Source organism: Colletotrichum scovillei (assembly GCF_011075155.1).
Source record: "Colletotrichum scovillei strain TJNH1 chromosome Unknown Contig00003, whole genome shotgun sequence".
NCBI lineage: Eukaryota > Fungi > Ascomycota > Sordariomycetes > Glomerellales > Glomerellaceae > Colletotrichum > Colletotrichum scovillei.
This window is the reverse complement of record NW_023336261.1, coordinates 590,435-606,503: the sequence shown is the minus strand read 5'-3', so window position 1 is coordinate 606,503 and position 16,069 is coordinate 590,435. Positions and strand designations below refer to the sequence as shown.

The window sequence follows — 16,069 nt, the reverse complement described above, 5'->3', positions numbered from 1 at the left end:
GGCCCCGCGACTCAGGGCATCGGCGGCGCTGCCGGAGGGCCTTTTTCTTCAAAAGTTCGATTGCAAGCGAGAGCGAGTTCTGGCCAAGCCGGATTAGGATGCGAAAAGAACAGCGGGGATTCGGGGGGGACGGGGAAAGCGAAAGGTATGCGGGCTAGCTAATCACGGCAGTGTCTTGGCTTTCTCCGACCCCGTTCAGCCAACCCAGGATCTGCATTCAGAGCATGGTTGGGGCAATAGGCAGCAAATTAGACTTTCCTCCCAAAGGACTGAACCTGACTAGGCTCGACTTATTCGCGGGTTCCGGCCGGCCAACACGTCGGGGTGTCGGGTTGGAATACGCGGATAGCTCGCTGTCTCTCCCTCAGCCCCCACGTGATGGCATGGCACTTTTCTCTTTGCAGGTTCTTCATGGAGATGGGTGTTCCTGGGAAAAAAGGGAAAAGGGGACCAAAGTTCTGCATCTGACATAAACAGTCGTCGCAAATTGACTCCCCGCGATCTGTGAGGCGTCTGCATTGTACAGTCGCGACAACTCGACAGCCCTCTCCGTGACTAGACGCAGATTGTCTGCTGAGAGCGCAATCTCACTCCCGACTCACTCATCGGCCTCCCGCTCACCTTTTTATGAGGGCCGTTCCGCGACATCCGACACCGTAGCAACCGCCAGGAAGAGGCCCCATCATCAACCCGTCCTCACAATCTCCGTAAATCGTCAACCATGGCCGAGCCCTCGTCCGTCGACAATGGCGGCGGCATCGTAGGCCGCGTCCGGGGCGCGTCCATCTCCATCATGAACGCGAACCCGCAATTGGGCATGTGGCAGGCCGCCGGCACAGCAATCGCCCAGGCGCCGAACCTCACCGAGCTCCGCGACCCCGAATCCGGCGGCGACAACATCGCCTTCACGGCGCAGGGCCACTCGGCGCGCTACGCCGTCCAGGAACCCCACGGCGACCTGGCGCTCATCCGATCCAACACGGGTCGGCGCGGATCGATGTTTTCTATTAATGGGCAGTCGTCTGCCGGTGGGCGAAACGTGTTTAACGACAAGTCAGAAAATATCAGGGAAACGGACGAACCCGCTGTGCTGAATGAGACTTCGGACGAAGCACGGCCGGGGACGGGGACGCATGATGAGAGCCTGCTGCCCAGCGAGGGTCAACAGTTCCAGCGGCGACAGAGTCTGTATCAGAAGCACGCGGCGGAGGAGAAGGCGCCGTGGAAGACGACCATTGTCAATGGGTTGAAGGCGTTTTGGAAGTTCTTCCTCACGCCGTCAGGGTTCGTCATTACCATCTACTGCTTGAATATTGTCGTACGTATCCCACCTCAACTGCACACTCCAGTCTTTTCCAAAAATGAGACATGCTAACATGAGTCGACTCTTAGGCCTGGGGAGTAAGTTCACATCATGATGTATGAAAATGAAGCCGCCATACTGACCCACCATCCTAGGCCATGCTCTTCTTCCTCCTCCTCAAGGCGGCACCAGCAATGAACTACCCAACCGCCGACGACGACAACTCACCCCGCAAAAAGTGGCTCGAAATTTCCAGTCAGATCCTCAACGCCCTCTTCTGCGTAACGGGCTTCGGTCTCGCGCCCTGGCGCTTCCGCGACCTGTACTGGTACATCCGCGCCGTCAACTTCAAGAACCAGGCGGCGATGCTCAAGCTCGCGGCGCAGAACAAGAGCTGGTTCCGGCCGCCTGCGTGGGCTCTGCAGGGCGAGAAGGCGCCCGAGACGTTTACTGGCCAGGTCGCGCCGCCGACGGCGCTGTGGAAGTTGGGGTTCACGATTTGGATGATGGTTTGGAATACGTTTTTGCAGGCTGTGTTGTGCTATTTCATGTGGGGATACAACCGACTTGATCGACCTGTGAGTACTCCTTTTGACCCTACTTATAGGCAAACCATGGTGTCGGACCCGACTTTGTGAATGGTGCTAACAAACAACTCCAGTCATGGGCAACTGGCACCTTCATCGGCTTGGGATGCGGTGTCGCTATGCTTGCCGGTCTCATGTCCTGGTGGGAAGGCCGGAAGGTGAAGCAGATTGAAGGACCAGAGGTCAAGGTCGTTGAAGGAGAGCCCGGAGAGGTGTAATACATAATTTCTAATTTGGTGTTGCCTGGCATTGGTACATGTATGAATAGAGTTGGCCTGAGAGGTAGACTTGACCTTGATTTAAAGCGATGTGAGTTGCATGAGACAGCTCACGACTAAGATGGATAATGATATGCAAATACAACATCCATACCCGAAGTCGCAAGGCTTCTTTCTGTCTTTCAATCAATTCAAGCCAGAGAGCTCTCAATACATAGCTTCACAGTTTGGTGCATCGAAAGTCAGCCTGTCGAGCTGAGTTGATGCCCCGGCCGAAGGTGACCTCCAGAAAACCTAGTGTGAGAGCGCAATGAGCCTCATATGAGCTGCCAACAAGCTGATGAGGTAACTGCGGCAACCCAACGAATTCACTTAAGACCTAGAAGCCATACAGAGTCTTTGTCTATTGGAACCGCCGTTATCTCATGTCACTCAGAACTGATTAAAATTAATCAAATTCGACCCAGATCCTCAATCCAGTGAGCTTCCGCATATGAAGGCAATCTTACCTACACTAATACAGGTCGATCTCACTTCTCTCCCACGCCCATCCACACAAAGTTATGATTGACTTATCTAGACTTCCGATAATCGAAATAAGGTTAAGACATAACCGCTCACTCAGGACTGATCGCATAAGAGTTTACGGGTATGAGTATTGCGGCATGAACCAGACGTAATTCCGACAAAACGGGCATGGATATCTAGAGTACTTCCGTTTCCACACAATAAGTAGCCAGACGAAAGTAACTCCAGATATAGCTGGCCTGTGCTTTTGCCACCCCACAAGCGTCACACGGGATTGAATTAGTCGTCTCGCGATGCCTCGGATCTTCTTCTCGCTATCTCATTACTACTCGTCTTCATCTTCACCGTCGCTCCTTCGTACCCTTACTCTACAAACCAAGCCTCAAGCCGACAAGATGTCTATATCCCAGGCATCACTCTCGGTCGCAATCTTGGCCTCCACCCTGGGAACCTACATAGGCCTCCTAAACCCCAACCCCGAACCACCCCAAAAACCAAACGACGACCTTCACCACCACAACAGCCAACATCACCATCACCAACCGCAAACCAAACACGCAGACTCGATCCGCTGGATGCACCTCACCCACAGACACACACCCAAAGTAATCCTCCTCCCCCTCGCCCTCCTCTCCCTCCACCTCGCAGCCCTCACCCTCTACGCACCCAACATCCCGCCCTCCATCCTCCGCCACGGCGCCGAAAACGGCCTCAGCGCCTCCCTAACAACCTGGTCCGCCTCAACCCTCCTCCCGCTCGCCGCAATCTTCTTCGCCGGCGTCCCGCTCCGCCTCGGACCCTACCGCTCCCTCGGGAAAAACTTCACCTTCCAGCTCACGAAACCGGATCAGCTCAAGACGACGGGGATTTATCGGTACCTTCAGCACCCGAGCTACACGGGCGTCATTGTCCTCGTGCTGTCGAATGTCGCGCTGCTGGCTAGGCTCGACGGCGTGCTGAGCTGCTGGGTTGCGCCGGCGTGGCATCAGGGGCTGAGGAGCGTGCAGTGGGTTCTTGGTCCTGCTGCGTGCTGTGTGTTTTTGTTTGGGGTGTGGACGAGGGTGAGGGAGGAGGAGGGCATGTTGAGAGAGGAGTTTGGGGAGAAGTGGGAGAGGTGGCATGCTTCCACGGCGCGGTTTGTGCCGTATGTATTCTGATTTAGGGCGTTGTCTTATGATCGTTGGGGTTTGATATCCATGGTAGACTTTACTGTTCAGTGCAGACATTTGCTCAACGACTTCGACGATGTGATCTCTACTGTTGACTCTCTTGTCTCTGTGTGAACTTCGCTTTCAACTTCTCAGTCCTGCAAAGTACGCATTGAAAAGTTAGTCTCGACTTCGCCTCTCATAGCTCCTCGTCTGCCTACATCACGAACTTGAAACCCATAACTTCACCTCCCAATCCTTCTGCTCAAAGACAATCAACTTCTCAATCACCACTCACCTCTCTCAATAATCTCCGCTCCAGACCATCCCAGTCCCCAAGTTCCCCAAGTTCCACAACAGAATGGATCCAACCAACAACCAATCCACAACACCAAAATCCATGCATATTGCTCCACACCTAGGGCCACGCACCCTCCACCACAACCTGCATCCCTCCATGATGACCTCACCATCGCCAAATCTTCATCCAACCAACAAGGCAAGATGGCCGAGCGGTCTAAGGCGCTAGCTTCAGGTGCTAGTCAAGTAATTGGCGTGGGTTCGAATCCCACTCTTGTCAACTCATCACCGCTCTGATGCGTTATTCTTTTGTCTTTTGGGCTTTGGTGTGTGGGGAGGTTGCTTTTTGCAGTATTGGGCGGACTATGGGTATATGTGACGATAGGGAGTGACTTGCGGGGTTGACAGTCATTGAGCGAGTTCATGTGTGGAACAGTTGAGGTAGGTATGATGAAGCCAAAGTAGACATGAGCACATGTTGACAGACCTTCGTCAAGCGTCGTTCTCAAAGTCCTTGATGCAAGATAAATCAGATTGGATATCGGAGCCCCTTGAAAACCAAAGGACAGACTATCAACAACACGCTATCCATATCAACTCCCAACCGAGTTCATACATCGTGTTGTGTCATGCGTGACCACGAGTTCCGGCATCTCAAAGCTGCGAAACCCCATTCTGGCGATCAAGTTTCGCCTTCTCCCTCTTGGCATCCGCAATCTTGATACTCAACTTGACAGGCTTGCCGCCCGGCGTCTCAAAGATGGTATCAATTTCCTCCAGGTTCAGCTTGCTCGTCTCAGGGAAGACGTAGTAGCTGATGATAATCTGGATAAAGTTGTACACAATGTACACGGCCCAGATCTTGTACCCAACTTTGCCGACACCGATGCCGATACCATAGTTGTGCACCACGGCCGCGATGGCCTGGAACATGGCAAACAGGCCCATGCCCTTGGCACGCAGCGGCAGCGAGAGCAGCTCGACCGGGTAGAGGTTGTGCATGGTCGCGATGAAGGTGGCGCTGCAGACCTGGAAGAGGTAGATCCAGACGACCGTCAGGATGGCCGTCGTCTTCTGCTCGCTGAGGTTGTACTGCCAGCTCGTGATGGTGACGGCAATCTGGGCGCAAATCATGCTAATCAAACCGGCGAAAATGAGGGTGCGACGACGGAAGTAGTCGATGATATAGGAGCCGAAGAGAGTGAAGACGAAGTAGATAGCCGTCGAGCCGAGGCTGATGCCGAGTTGGTCGAGTTGCGTGGTGATGCCGATTGTGTCGAGCGCGGGGGCCAGGTAGTATCCGATGATGCCGCCTCTGTTGGTTGTTAGCATTGACAGCAATAAAGAGCGAGTGGGGCTCAGAGAAATAACGTACCCATTCCATTGTTGGAAAACAGCGTAGACAGCTAGGACAACGGTGCGGAACCACACGGCCTTGGTGAAGAAGACCCGGAAATCCCAGGTGGCGCGGAACCCAGCCTTTGTGGTCTCGATAGACTCCTCAATCTGCAGGATCATGAGGTCGACAATCTCGTGGTTGATGTCGTTATCGGTCGTCATGTATCTTGCCACGACGCGACGGGCTTCCTCCTTCTTGCCGCGCATGTAGAGGAAACGAGGCGACTCTGGGCACAAGAAGTAGATTGTGACACACACGAAGAGAGGGAAGATGGCCTGGATGAAGAAGGCCATCCGCCACTGCCAGTCGCTGTCCCAGTTCGTCAAACCCATCATGATACCAATCATCATCAGCGAGCCGACCTGGAAGCACGCGCCAAAGACACCAACGAGGCGACCACGAAGGTGTACAGGTGCAAGCTCGGCAACGTACTGCGGCGCGGTGCAAAGCGCTGTGCCGAATCCAAGGACGAGACGGCCGATGAAGAGACAGGCCAGGTTCGGGGCCATGGCCTGCATAATAGCAGCGATGATGACAAGAGCGTTGCCGAGGAAGTTGACACCGCGACGGCCGAGGACGTCGGCGCAGCTCAGAAAGGGAGCGCCCAAGAAGCCACCAATTTGCATCAGGGCGTTGATCGTGGAGATGATTACACCCGCGTTGCCGAACCCGTAGAAGTCATGCCATCGGTCGTTGGAGTTGATTCCGCTAATGACACCCCAGTCGATACCGAAACTATTCACAGAGTGATCAGCACCACCATCCCTTTGCCTCCGTCAAAGACAAGCAGGGTCCGTCGCTTTCTTACCCTGCTTGGTTGCAGCCCATCACGAGCATGTAGCCAAAGATGTAAAGGCCGGTCTTGGACTTCAATGTAAGGGCCTCGGCTGACTTGCGCATCATGTCAGCCTCTGAGATGCGGGTTGCCGCAACTTCTTCGACGGCAACACCAATCTTATTCGCTTGAGCGACATCGTCGTGAAAGATGACCGTGTGGTCAACATCTTCTCGAGGCGCCATGATTGGCTAGACGTTCTTGCTTTGGCGCAGAAGACCACTTCGTGAAGTCTCCTCAGGATGGGGTCGAGGCAAATGGAAACGCGGGTGAAGAAACGAGAAGCCCGAGTCTCTGGGACCGTAGGATCTCAGGTTGCAGCGGTGCCTCGGCGGATATATAGAGCTTCCCCAACCTCAGCTCTGGGAGCGGGAGGACACGACCAGAAGGGCTGCTTTCATCCTGCACTGCTACCCTTCTGGTGCAACACGGAATGGCCTTCCGATAGCTGGGTCTCGAACCCTGAAGAGGGATGCGATCCCCAGACTCTCAGACGTTCCAACTGGCCATGTGGTTCACATGAGATGCTCCTTGCAGCACGAACCAGTCCAAATTCACTGCCGATTCCTCTTCCTTCGCCTCTAGAGCAACCTCTGTATTTCCCCTAGATCCACTCAACAGCTCAGACAGCATCGGCTTTGTCTGATGATGATTGGCTGGAGCGGTTGTAGACATGCAGTTGGATCAGACCAGGCATCACATCCCTCCGGAATGAGCATATTCGGTCTGCTTTCACCCGTGATGATTGGCTCGAGGCAAACGGCCGGCCGGCTACCCCACACTCCCCGAGCCAATTTTCCTCAAATGATACGACGCCGAGGCTTCTACCCCGGTCGATCGTGGGTTGTCTGGGGTTAAAGTCATCTAGGGCCGCCCGGCTCTCATCGTCTTTGAGAGAGGGCTTTTGGACGGCCAAAACAGATTCTGATCACCAGCCCATCAGAGTTTTGTCTCTTCCCCAACCCCGTTTGTCTTGGAAGTTTGGTGTCCAGACTAGACCAGGCCGTCTCTCGAAGTAGTCCAATCCGGGCACCGGCATACCGGCACGTCGTTCCCAGGCAAAATGCCCCCCGTTCATGGTCCAGAAAGCTTCGGCTCCGGCTCCGGCGAGGGCCGATTTCCCAGTTCCTCGCGTCTCCACTACCAGTCCCCCGCCTCCGAGTGGTCTGAAGCCCTACCAATCGGCAACGGGCGGCTGGGTGCCATGATCTATGGGCGAACTGATACCGAGCTCTTGCAGTTGAACGAGGACTCGGTGTGGTACGGCGGGCCGCAGGACAGGACACCAAAGGACGCCCTCCGTCACTTGCCGAAACTCCGACAGCTCATCCGAGATGAAAAGCACGCCGAGGCCGAGTCTCTCGTGAGAGAGGCCTTCTTCGCGACGCCCGCCAGCATGCGACACTACGAACCGCTGGGCACTTGCACTATTGAATTCGGTCACGCCACTGAGGATGTCACGGACTACCGCCGATGTTTGTGTCTGGAAACCGCGCAGATGACTGTCGAATATCAATGTCGTGGTGTCTCTTACCGTCGAGACACCATTGCCAGCTTTCCAGATAATGTATTAGCGTTCAGAATCACGGCATCGGAGGCCACTCGATTCGTCATTCGACTAAACCGAGTCAGCGAGATTGAGTGGGAGACCAACGAGTTCCTCGACAGCATCGACGCAGTGGACGGGCAGGTTACACTGAGTGCAACGCCTGGCGGACGGAAGAGCAATCGATTGTCTATTGTTCTCAAGGTCTCTTGCGATGACGCTGCAGGATCCGTGGAGACTGTCGGTAACTGTCTCGTGGTGACCTCTTCGGCGTGTACGATTGCCATTGGCGCTCAGACAACCTACCGAGAGAACGAACCTGAAGAAGCCGCTAGGGATGATGTCCTCAAGGCGCTGAAAGCCCCTTGGGCCACACTGGTTGATCGTCATCAGGTGGACTATCGGAACCTCTTTGGTAGAACGACACTTCGCATGTGGCCTGATGCCGACCATCTCCCAACAGATCAGCGAATCAAACAGAACCGAGATCCCGGGCTGGTTGCTCTATATCAGAACTACGGTAGGTATTTGCTCATCTCAGCAAGCCGAGACTCTATGAAGGCGATGCCTGCGACGCTGCAAGGCATCTGGAACCCTTCTTTTGCTCCACCTTGGGGATGCAAGTATACCATCAACATCAATCTTCAGATGAATTACTGGCCGGCCGGGCCGTGTAACTTGACCGAGTGCTCCATTCCGATGCTCGACTTGCTAGAGCGGATGGCGGAGCGGGGGAGAAAAACGGCAAAGGCCATGTACGGCTGTGGAGGATGGTGTGCGCATCACAACACTGATATCTGGGCAGATACGGATCCTCAAGACCGATGGATGCCATCTACAATATGGCCTCTCGGCGGTGTCTGGGTCTGTATCGACGTGTTTGAGATTTTGCAGTATCAGTATGACGAGACCCTTCACAAGCGAGCCGCAGCTGTCCTAGAGGGCTGTATCGTTTTCCTTCTCGACTTTCTAGTGCCATCAGCTTGCGGTACATACTTGGTAACGAACCCATCGCTATCACCCGAGAACACCTTCATCTCTGATTCAGGCGACGCTGGTATTCTCTGCGAAGGTTCCGCCATCGACATGACTATTATTCGAATAGCTTTTGAGAGATATCTTTGGAGTGCTGATAAACTGCACCTTGATAGCCAGTTGCGAACCCAGGTGAAAGAGGCCCTCGGCAAGGTGCCTGAGTTGTCTGTCAATGCCGACGGCTTGATTCAAGAGTGGGGGGTAAAGGATTACAAAGAGCTTGAGCCGGGCCATCGACATGTCTCCCACTTATTTGGGCTGTATCCGGGAGAAAGCATCAGCCCTGGGAGATCTCCAGAGCTGGCGACTGCTGCAAAAAGAGTGCTAGAACGAAGAGCAGCGCATGGAGGCGGACACACGGGCTGGAGCAGGGCTTGGTTGCTCAATCTCCATGCTCGACTCTTGGATGCCGAAGGCTGCGGTCAGCATATGGATATGCTGCTTAAGAGCTCGACGTTGCCGAACATGCTCGACAATCATCCCCCGTTCCAGATTGACGGCAACTTTGGTGGGTGTGCCGGCATCCTCGAGTGCTTGGTTCAGTCCACTGTCTTGCAAGATACCACAGAGACACATGTAGTCGAGATTCGACTTCTCCCGTCATGTCCCATGAGCTGGCCCGATGGTGAGCTTTCACGGGTTCGGACTAAGGGTGGATGGCTTGTGACGTTGGAATGGCGGAACAGCAGTATCAAAGAGCCGGTATTGGTGGAATACCCTAGTGCTGAAAATGCTGAGGCTCAAATTGTTTTCCCCGATGGTTCTCGGACTATTGTGTGTGGCGGTGCGCCATTGTCCAAGCAATATGTAGAGCGCCAAGCATAGAAAGGCTAGAATTGTTGATGAGGATCCCAGCCACTTTCATCAATGGACGGACGGCAAAGCTTCGAAGCTTTCTAAGGTTGCTCATGATTCTGGGAGCAATCGTCTCATTCATCGTCATCTCAATCTCGAGTTGCCGAACATGCGAATCCATATGATAAATCCATTGCTGCGTGAATTTTCTTTCTCCAGAATACGGACGCTCGTCCCGAAATATTTGCGAAGTCCGGCCTTGAGGAGAATTCGGGTGCAGATGAAAAATTGGCAAGACAACAACACATGGACCCTTCATTTCCCACGTTTATTTGGCGACCGAAATTTCAGTGTCGCGGCGAACGGACGTTGTCTGCAGGGCGCAAATGGCCTGAGAGTCGGCACCATGACCGCCACTTCCGAGCGGTTGGCGTGAAACATTGGAGACTTTGAAGTTGGAAGCCTTTTACGGTCAAAGGGCCGCGGTATCGGCGCGAGATGGATCTTTGGATGAATGGGTCAGGGTCCGCCGAGAGGTTGCACTTGCGCCGGCCGTCCGGTCCGTTACGACGATATCGATTGGACGGTTGTATCGGAAGCGACATGAGGACGGAGGGGACAACTTGTATCTGCGACGGGTGTGACGATCGCCGGCCGGGCAGAAATTGGCGATGGAAAATGCGCGGAGCACTGGAACGGAGCTCCCTGCTCGTTGAGGAGGATCTCCCGCGTGCGTATCCGTTGGACTAGTGCAACTCTGAACTAGTGAGCCGGTAATTTTTGGTAGGTCAGCTGCATGAGAGGATGACCTAGGATTTTGGTGAGCAAATGAGCGACTTTCTAACTTTCTAGAGTTGACGGTGGCATGAGACGGATGGATTTCCAGTGTCATGCGGATGGGACACTGGACCTTGGCGCTTGGGCGTCTGAAACATGGCATCCGAACCTTTCTGCTGGCTCCCGCGAGTGATGTGACCTGTTTCTTTTTTCCTTTTGAGAGGCTAGGACAATCTGCATCGCAGCTTGCATCGGCGCCAACGCGGCTGCGCCTGTGCAAAGCAACCTCGGAGCAGCGTCCAACAGGTTGCTGTCCAATGTTGTGCAGAAACCAGCGCAAGCAACAGCAAGCACCGACCAGGCGGGTGGGCACCAAAGCCGCAGCAAAGGAACTCAAGGCAGTTGGTGGCAGTGGTGGGCCGGAAAGGATCAGTGCATTGCATGAACCGAAACTTGGGATGACCCTGATACAGTGATCAAGTCAGCCCGGGAGCGGCCCTGCTCGCTGCCGTCGACCCGTCGTCATCCGAGGATTGGGATTGTAATTGGGGGTCAAAGTCTCTTTGGTCTGGCCTGTTGGTTGGGTTTCCCGTTGCTGAGTCCGTCTGTAGTGTAGGCTGCGCTCAGTCACTGGCATAGTTTCGCGGCGCGTTTGCAGAGGGTCAGAAAACAATGACGCGGGAGGAGCTGTAGGGTGTCCGATTTGACGAAGGCGGACAATAAGTGAGACAGATGGTCTTTGGTGTGTTGATTTGCTCAGCTTCCACCTAGACATTAAGGTAAGATGGTCTTCGCATGGCGCATTGTACAAGGCGTCTCCGCCGTCATGTGGATGATCGCTGCCAACCATACTGCGATAGCTTCGCCGTGGACATATTTTGAGAGAGAGCCCAAGGTGGATAGACTGAGGAGTTGGGAGTGTCCTGGTAGGGAAGACTAGACGTTGATTGAAGAAATAATGCGGGTGGTTGAAGCTTGAAATGACTCCTCTGCTGCCAGCGGATGTTGCAGGAGTAAAATGACGAAGGAGGGGCAGCGACAGCACACACCAAGTGTCCACGGTACGTACTCCGTAGAAAGTGAGGTAGGTAGTGGACGGGTGCAGCGGTACGTACATCATTCTTAGAGATGCTCAGGGCAGGTGGTGTTTCCTCTTGAGGGCAGTTGCCAAAAAAAGGTACACAATCCACCATCAAGGTCCCCATCCAGCGCTGTGATTGGCAGGCCCAACCAGATGAGTCCCTTCCTGCGTCTTTTCCCGCGCCTACCTTAGTACTTGAAGAGAGTGCCTAAGGTAAGGATGCATTACATAATCGTTAACAGCCACTCACCTTTTGTTGCCCGTGGTAGCAGCCAGTCGTCCCTAAAAGGACTAGCGCACTGCCACGACAAGGGGTGACAGGGGGCAACCCGCAACAGCAACAACGACGACCACCACACACCACACGCACACCCGTCGCCCACACGCCCACTCCCACACTCCACGCCCACTCACGCCTGACCGACATCAACATTGCACCGACCTTTCCCTTTCCTGTCCACTCCCGTCCTGTCCCAGCCATGCCCAGCTGTGTGTCCAGTCAGTCCAGTCCCTGAAAGTCTTGTGTCGCCGATAGCGAGCGTGCAGATGCATCTCTCTTCCGCCGACATCTCGACACCGACGACGACGACACCGACGACTACGACTTCGACAAACAACGACCACGGCCACCGACAACCGACCACCACCGATCGACGACACAGGTAAGTCTTCGTCGCCCAGTATCAACGTCGACAACCACCCACGCGACATCCCGGACCCTTCTATTCTTCCATTTCGACATCCTCCTTTTCTGAGTCGGGCTGCTCGTCTTTCCCACGCTTTGATACGACACTCCCAACCACCCAAAACAACACTTGAAAGTCGGTACGTGCTATGTTTTCTACCACCCTCGATCGCGTCGAATCTGGCGAGCGATAGAAGGCTGACGACAACGACACAATAGCACGCATTTGACGACTTTTACAGTCATTCACATCGACGACTACACTTTTCATTTGTATCACTTTAACAACTTCTATTTGCGACCGTAGCGAGTGCCCCCACCTCGCACCTTTTGCGCCCACCACCAAACCCAACCACCCACAGTTACTCACCCGATAACCGCCGAGCATCACATGCGATCCGAATAAACATCGCAACGGCGTCACAATCACAACAGCTATGGCAGAGCCACCATCCTCACCGCCCAGCGAGGCGATGAGCCCCGAAGATCAGCTGCGCTGGTACAAGTCTCAGTATGCATCACTTGAGGAGGAACTGTCCGAGTTCAGGGAGTCCAGCAAGGAGCTAGAGCAGGAGCTCGAGAAGGATATCGAGCAGGCCGAAAAGAGGGAGCGCAAACTCCAGGAAAAGGCAGAGAGCCTCAAGTTCGAGGCCGAGGAGTGGAAGGTGAGATCATATCCCCTACCGCCCGTTACCGCATGTCGGCGCGCATACCACATACCGAGAGACGTCCAGTCCAAACTGACCTTTCCCTTCAGTCAAAATACAATCAAGCCAAGAAGGATGCGAATGCGGCTCAGAACACCCTGGAAAAGGAAATCACAACACTGCGCGACACCAACAGGACACTCCAGCTCAAGCTGCGCGATATCGAGGTCGCCAACGATGATTTCGAGAGACAGGCACGAAACACCAGCTCCTCCCTCGAGGACCTCGAATCCAAGTTTAACAGTGCGATCGAGCGCAACGTCATGATGGAGGAGGAGATCAAAATCGGCGAACAGGAGCGAGAAACGCTGCGCATCGAGGCGCAACGCCTGCGCGAGGAGCTCTCCGACCTCAAGATCGAGGCCGAGGTGCTCCAGGACAAGATCAAGAAGCAGGAGCAACGTCACCTGTCCGCCATATCCACCGACCTTTCTGTTCTTTCATCCCCCGTTTTCGACAAGACCCTCGACGCCTCCCCTGGCTCAACCGCGAGCTCGCCCATGGTATCGACGCCGCCCGATGCGGAAGCTCTCCCTGCTGCCAAACCCGCCCAGATCAGCGAGCCTCCATCCCCGCCAATGTCCGACGTCTCCGCCTCCGTACCCAAGAGGATTGTCTCCCGAACACCCCTCAAGACCCCGGCCAAGACTCCGGCATCGGCGACTCGCAAGTCGCGTCTGCCGTCCACCGAACACAGCATCACGCCCAAGCCTCGTTCATTCACGACATCCGTGAGCAGCACCCGGCCGTCGGGAGGTCGTCCCTCAACGGGGCCACCGACACGCACACCTGCTCCTCGCACCGCCCCTCGCTCCATCTCCACCCGCATGCCCCCCAAGCCTGCCAACAACTCTCTCGCCCACATCAGAACCCTTACAGCTCAGATGCAGCGTCTGGAAGCTCGCGTACACAATGCACGATCGAAGCTGCCTGCTCCCGTCACAACACCACCTCGAGCCTCACCCCGCTCCTCGGTTCTCGGAGTCCACAGCGTACCGTCGACGGTTACTATCCGCTCACGGAAACGTCCCAGTGGCTCCACCGCCTCATCAGTACGGGGCGACGACACTACGCCATCCAACCCCAACTTCTCTGCCAGCACACGATCCAAGCATGTACCCCGACTTAGCACGTCAGGTGTCAGCCGGTTGTCTTTTGGCCCGCTGCCGAACCGGAACCCAGGGGCTGGTCTCGAACACAGCGACTCTACAATGTCTCGGCCGAGCTCACGGGCTAGCATCTCGTCGTACGCCAGGCCATCAAGTCGCACAGAAATGGCACCGCCCCGTCCCATCAGCCGCACCAGTATGTCTGGAACCCGGACACCCCTGGGTCGTCCTCGCAGCTCCTTGGGTGGCAGCCTGCACGCGCGCTCTGCTAGTATCAGCAGCCGCATCGACATTGACGAGGGCGACGAAAATGGCGAATTCAGAACACCTAGCAGGAGAGGCACGTATTCCCGCCTAGAGGCAGAAAACTCTGTGAGCGGTATCCCCGCACCTACTAGCGGTATCCCGATGCCGAGCGGGAGACGGCAAAGCGGAGGAAGTGTCTCGGGGAGGCGAAGCTCGATGGGCCTGAGGAGTTCCATCATGGGCGCCCAGGATCAACTCGTCGAAGAGGAGACGTACTAGGCAGGATTGAATCAAACCATCACAAGAGGAGGATTACTTGATACCAACAAAGCATCACCGCTGCTTCTGACTACTTGACCCGGTGCACATGCAGCCGGGCCATGGGCAGCTGCGCAATTACAGCGAGCAACATACATACCCTCATTTTCAAAAGAGAAGAGAGACGAGAGAGTCTCATTCTTTCCTTCATACCTATTTCCTTTGTTCATTGCTTCTTCATGACTACGGGGTTTCCAGGGCAGGCGTGTGGATACAAACTGCTGCATCCGAGGCGTTGGTATGATTCTAGGGTTTCAAACGGGGGATACAGCATGGCGGTGCCTTCTTTTGGGTTTCTTCTCTCTTGTTTTTCGCAATCCGGGAAAATACCTTTTTGTTGACACGCGAGCAAACTGCTACTACTACAACTCACTTTTACAACTACCAACCACACACCCCGAACACCCCCCAAGATCCGTCGAACCATACCTTGGTCTGAATATACTGGTTTATTACTTCATGATTTGCTGCTTGAGTTCCAGTGAGGCATGTTTGTGAATAATGTATCGGTCAAGCCTGTGACGATTAGAAAGGGATGAAGCATCGGGCTAAGTACGGTGCAGGACGTGATGGTTGGGAGGTATTCATTGATAGTAGGCACACGTCCATCCGAAGTTCTGCTCCAAACACTGCGCCCCATGTCGGCACTCGACGCGGACGGAGTACTCATGTGCCCAGCCAAGGCTGTGTAAACACTATATTGTTTGTCAATAAAGATCAGACGAAGGTCGCGTGATGTGTTTCCTGGGTTCAGTTTGTCGCCGATTCGGCGTTGCGTCGGTGGTAGGAGGAGGGTGGTGGGGTGGGGTGTGGTGGGGTGAGTGAGGCCGACCGATTGACCCCGCGCCGGGTTCCTGTCCGCCGTCCGGTTCGTGTTTGTGGAGGGGCCGAGTTTTGGGGAAGTCTGGGTCTGCGTGCCGAATGATGTATGCAAGACCTCTCTCTATTCGGACCTCGACAAAAGAACGAGATAGATACTATGAAAATCAATGGAGTGGAGTACTTCAGTCCGGCTTCGTTCAGTGTTGTTCTCCATTGTTGCTCCTCCTCCGACAATTGAGATGCGCGCGTGGTATGTGTAATCTGCACGTAAACCCAGTGTAACAAGAAACACCCATAACCAAAAACTTCAAAAAGACCATCAAACAAACAAAACAAAAGGACAAGTTCCCACACCGAGGTTCGAACTCGGGTCTCTCCGGTAGATTCTCAGAATGATAGACTGAAAGCGGAGTATCCTAACCACTGGACTATATGGGACTCTTCATGGGTTGGCGACCTCGATGAGGTCGTGGTGGATCGCGGCTGCTGGTGGTCCAAGTAAGGTAGGTGCTTTGGTGATGACGGCCACATTTCTTAGCTTGCCACTGCACATCATGACGCTGCTTCTTTTCGATTGAAGTGAATTGAGAAAGAGGCAATACGTGTATGGATAAGAGAGGAGTTCAATTT

General features: G+C 54.6%; 5 protein-coding genes across 5 annotated transcripts; 4 read left to right on the top strand and 1 right to left on the bottom strand.

Annotated features, from left to right (window-relative positions):
• Positions 1-263: 263 nt before the first annotated feature.
• Positions 264-2,341, top strand: HER10_EVM0009909 (uncharacterized protein). Its single transcript, XM_035479380.1, has 4 exons — positions 264-1,318; positions 1,393-1,401; positions 1,459-1,881; positions 1,965-2,341. The coding sequence occupies exons 1-4, from the start codon at positions 722-724 to the stop codon at positions 2,106-2,108; spliced, it is 1,173 nt and encodes a 390-aa protein (XP_035336438.1). The 5' UTR covers positions 264-721; the 3' UTR covers positions 2,109-2,341.
• A 623-nt stretch (positions 2,342-2,964) lies between these two features.
• Positions 2,965-3,793, top strand: HER10_EVM0009663 (uncharacterized protein; the record flags this gene model as incomplete). Its single annotated transcript, XM_035479143.1, has 1 exon — positions 2,965-3,793. The coding sequence occupies exon 1, from the start codon at positions 3,032-3,034 to the stop codon at positions 3,791-3,793; it is 762 nt and encodes a 253-aa protein (XP_035336414.1). The 5' UTR covers positions 2,965-3,031.
• Positions 3,794-4,738: 945 nt separating this feature from the next.
• Positions 4,739-7,103, bottom strand: HER10_EVM0012793 (sugar transporter; the record flags this gene model as incomplete). Its single annotated transcript, XM_035482178.1, has 2 exons — positions 5,460-7,103; positions 4,739-5,399 (listed from the first exon to the last, which is right to left on the bottom strand). The coding sequence occupies exons 1-2, from the start codon at positions 6,107-6,109 to the stop codon at positions 4,739-4,741; spliced, it is 1,311 nt and encodes a 436-aa protein (XP_035336700.1). The 5' UTR covers positions 6,110-7,103.
• Positions 7,104-7,280: 177 nt separating this feature from the next.
• On the top strand, positions 7,281-10,782 carry HER10_EVM0006680 (alpha-L-fucosidase). Its single transcript, XM_035476259.1, has one exon. The coding sequence runs from the start codon at positions 7,382-7,384 to the stop codon at positions 9,722-9,724; it is 2,343 nt and encodes a 780-aa protein (XP_035336150.1). The 5' UTR covers positions 7,281-7,381; the 3' UTR covers positions 9,725-10,782.
• A 1,148-nt stretch (positions 10,783-11,930) lies between these two features.
• HER10_EVM0012111 (uncharacterized protein) lies at positions 11,931-15,349 on the top strand. The gene is made up of 2 exons (XM_035483174.1): positions 11,931-12,902; positions 12,995-15,349. Exons 1-2 carry the CDS (start codon positions 12,675-12,677, stop codon positions 14,576-14,578), a joined length of 1,812 nt encoding a protein of 603 aa, XP_035336641.1. The 5' UTR covers positions 11,931-12,674; the 3' UTR covers positions 14,579-15,349.
• Positions 15,350-16,069: the final 720 nt, after the last annotated feature.

Coding starts and splice junctions, on each gene's coding strand:
- HER10_EVM0009909 (XM_035479380.1), top strand. CDS start 722: ATGGCCGAGCCCTCGTCCGTCGACAATGGCGGCGGCATCGTAGGCCGC. Junction 1,882..1,964: donor ACAACCGACTTGATCGACCT/GTGAGTACTCCT, acceptor AAACAACTCCAG/TCATGGGCAACTGGCACCTT.
- HER10_EVM0006680 (XM_035476259.1), top strand. CDS start 7,382: ATGCCCCCCGTTCATGGTCCAGAAAGCTTCGGCTCCGGCTCCGGCGAG.
- HER10_EVM0012111 (XM_035483174.1), top strand. CDS start 12,675: ATGGCAGAGCCACCATCCTCACCGCCCAGCGAGGCGATGAGCCCCGAA. Junction 12,903..12,994: donor TCGAGGCCGAGGAGTGGAAG/GTGAGATCATAT, acceptor CTTTCCCTTCAG/TCAAAATACAATCAAGCCAA.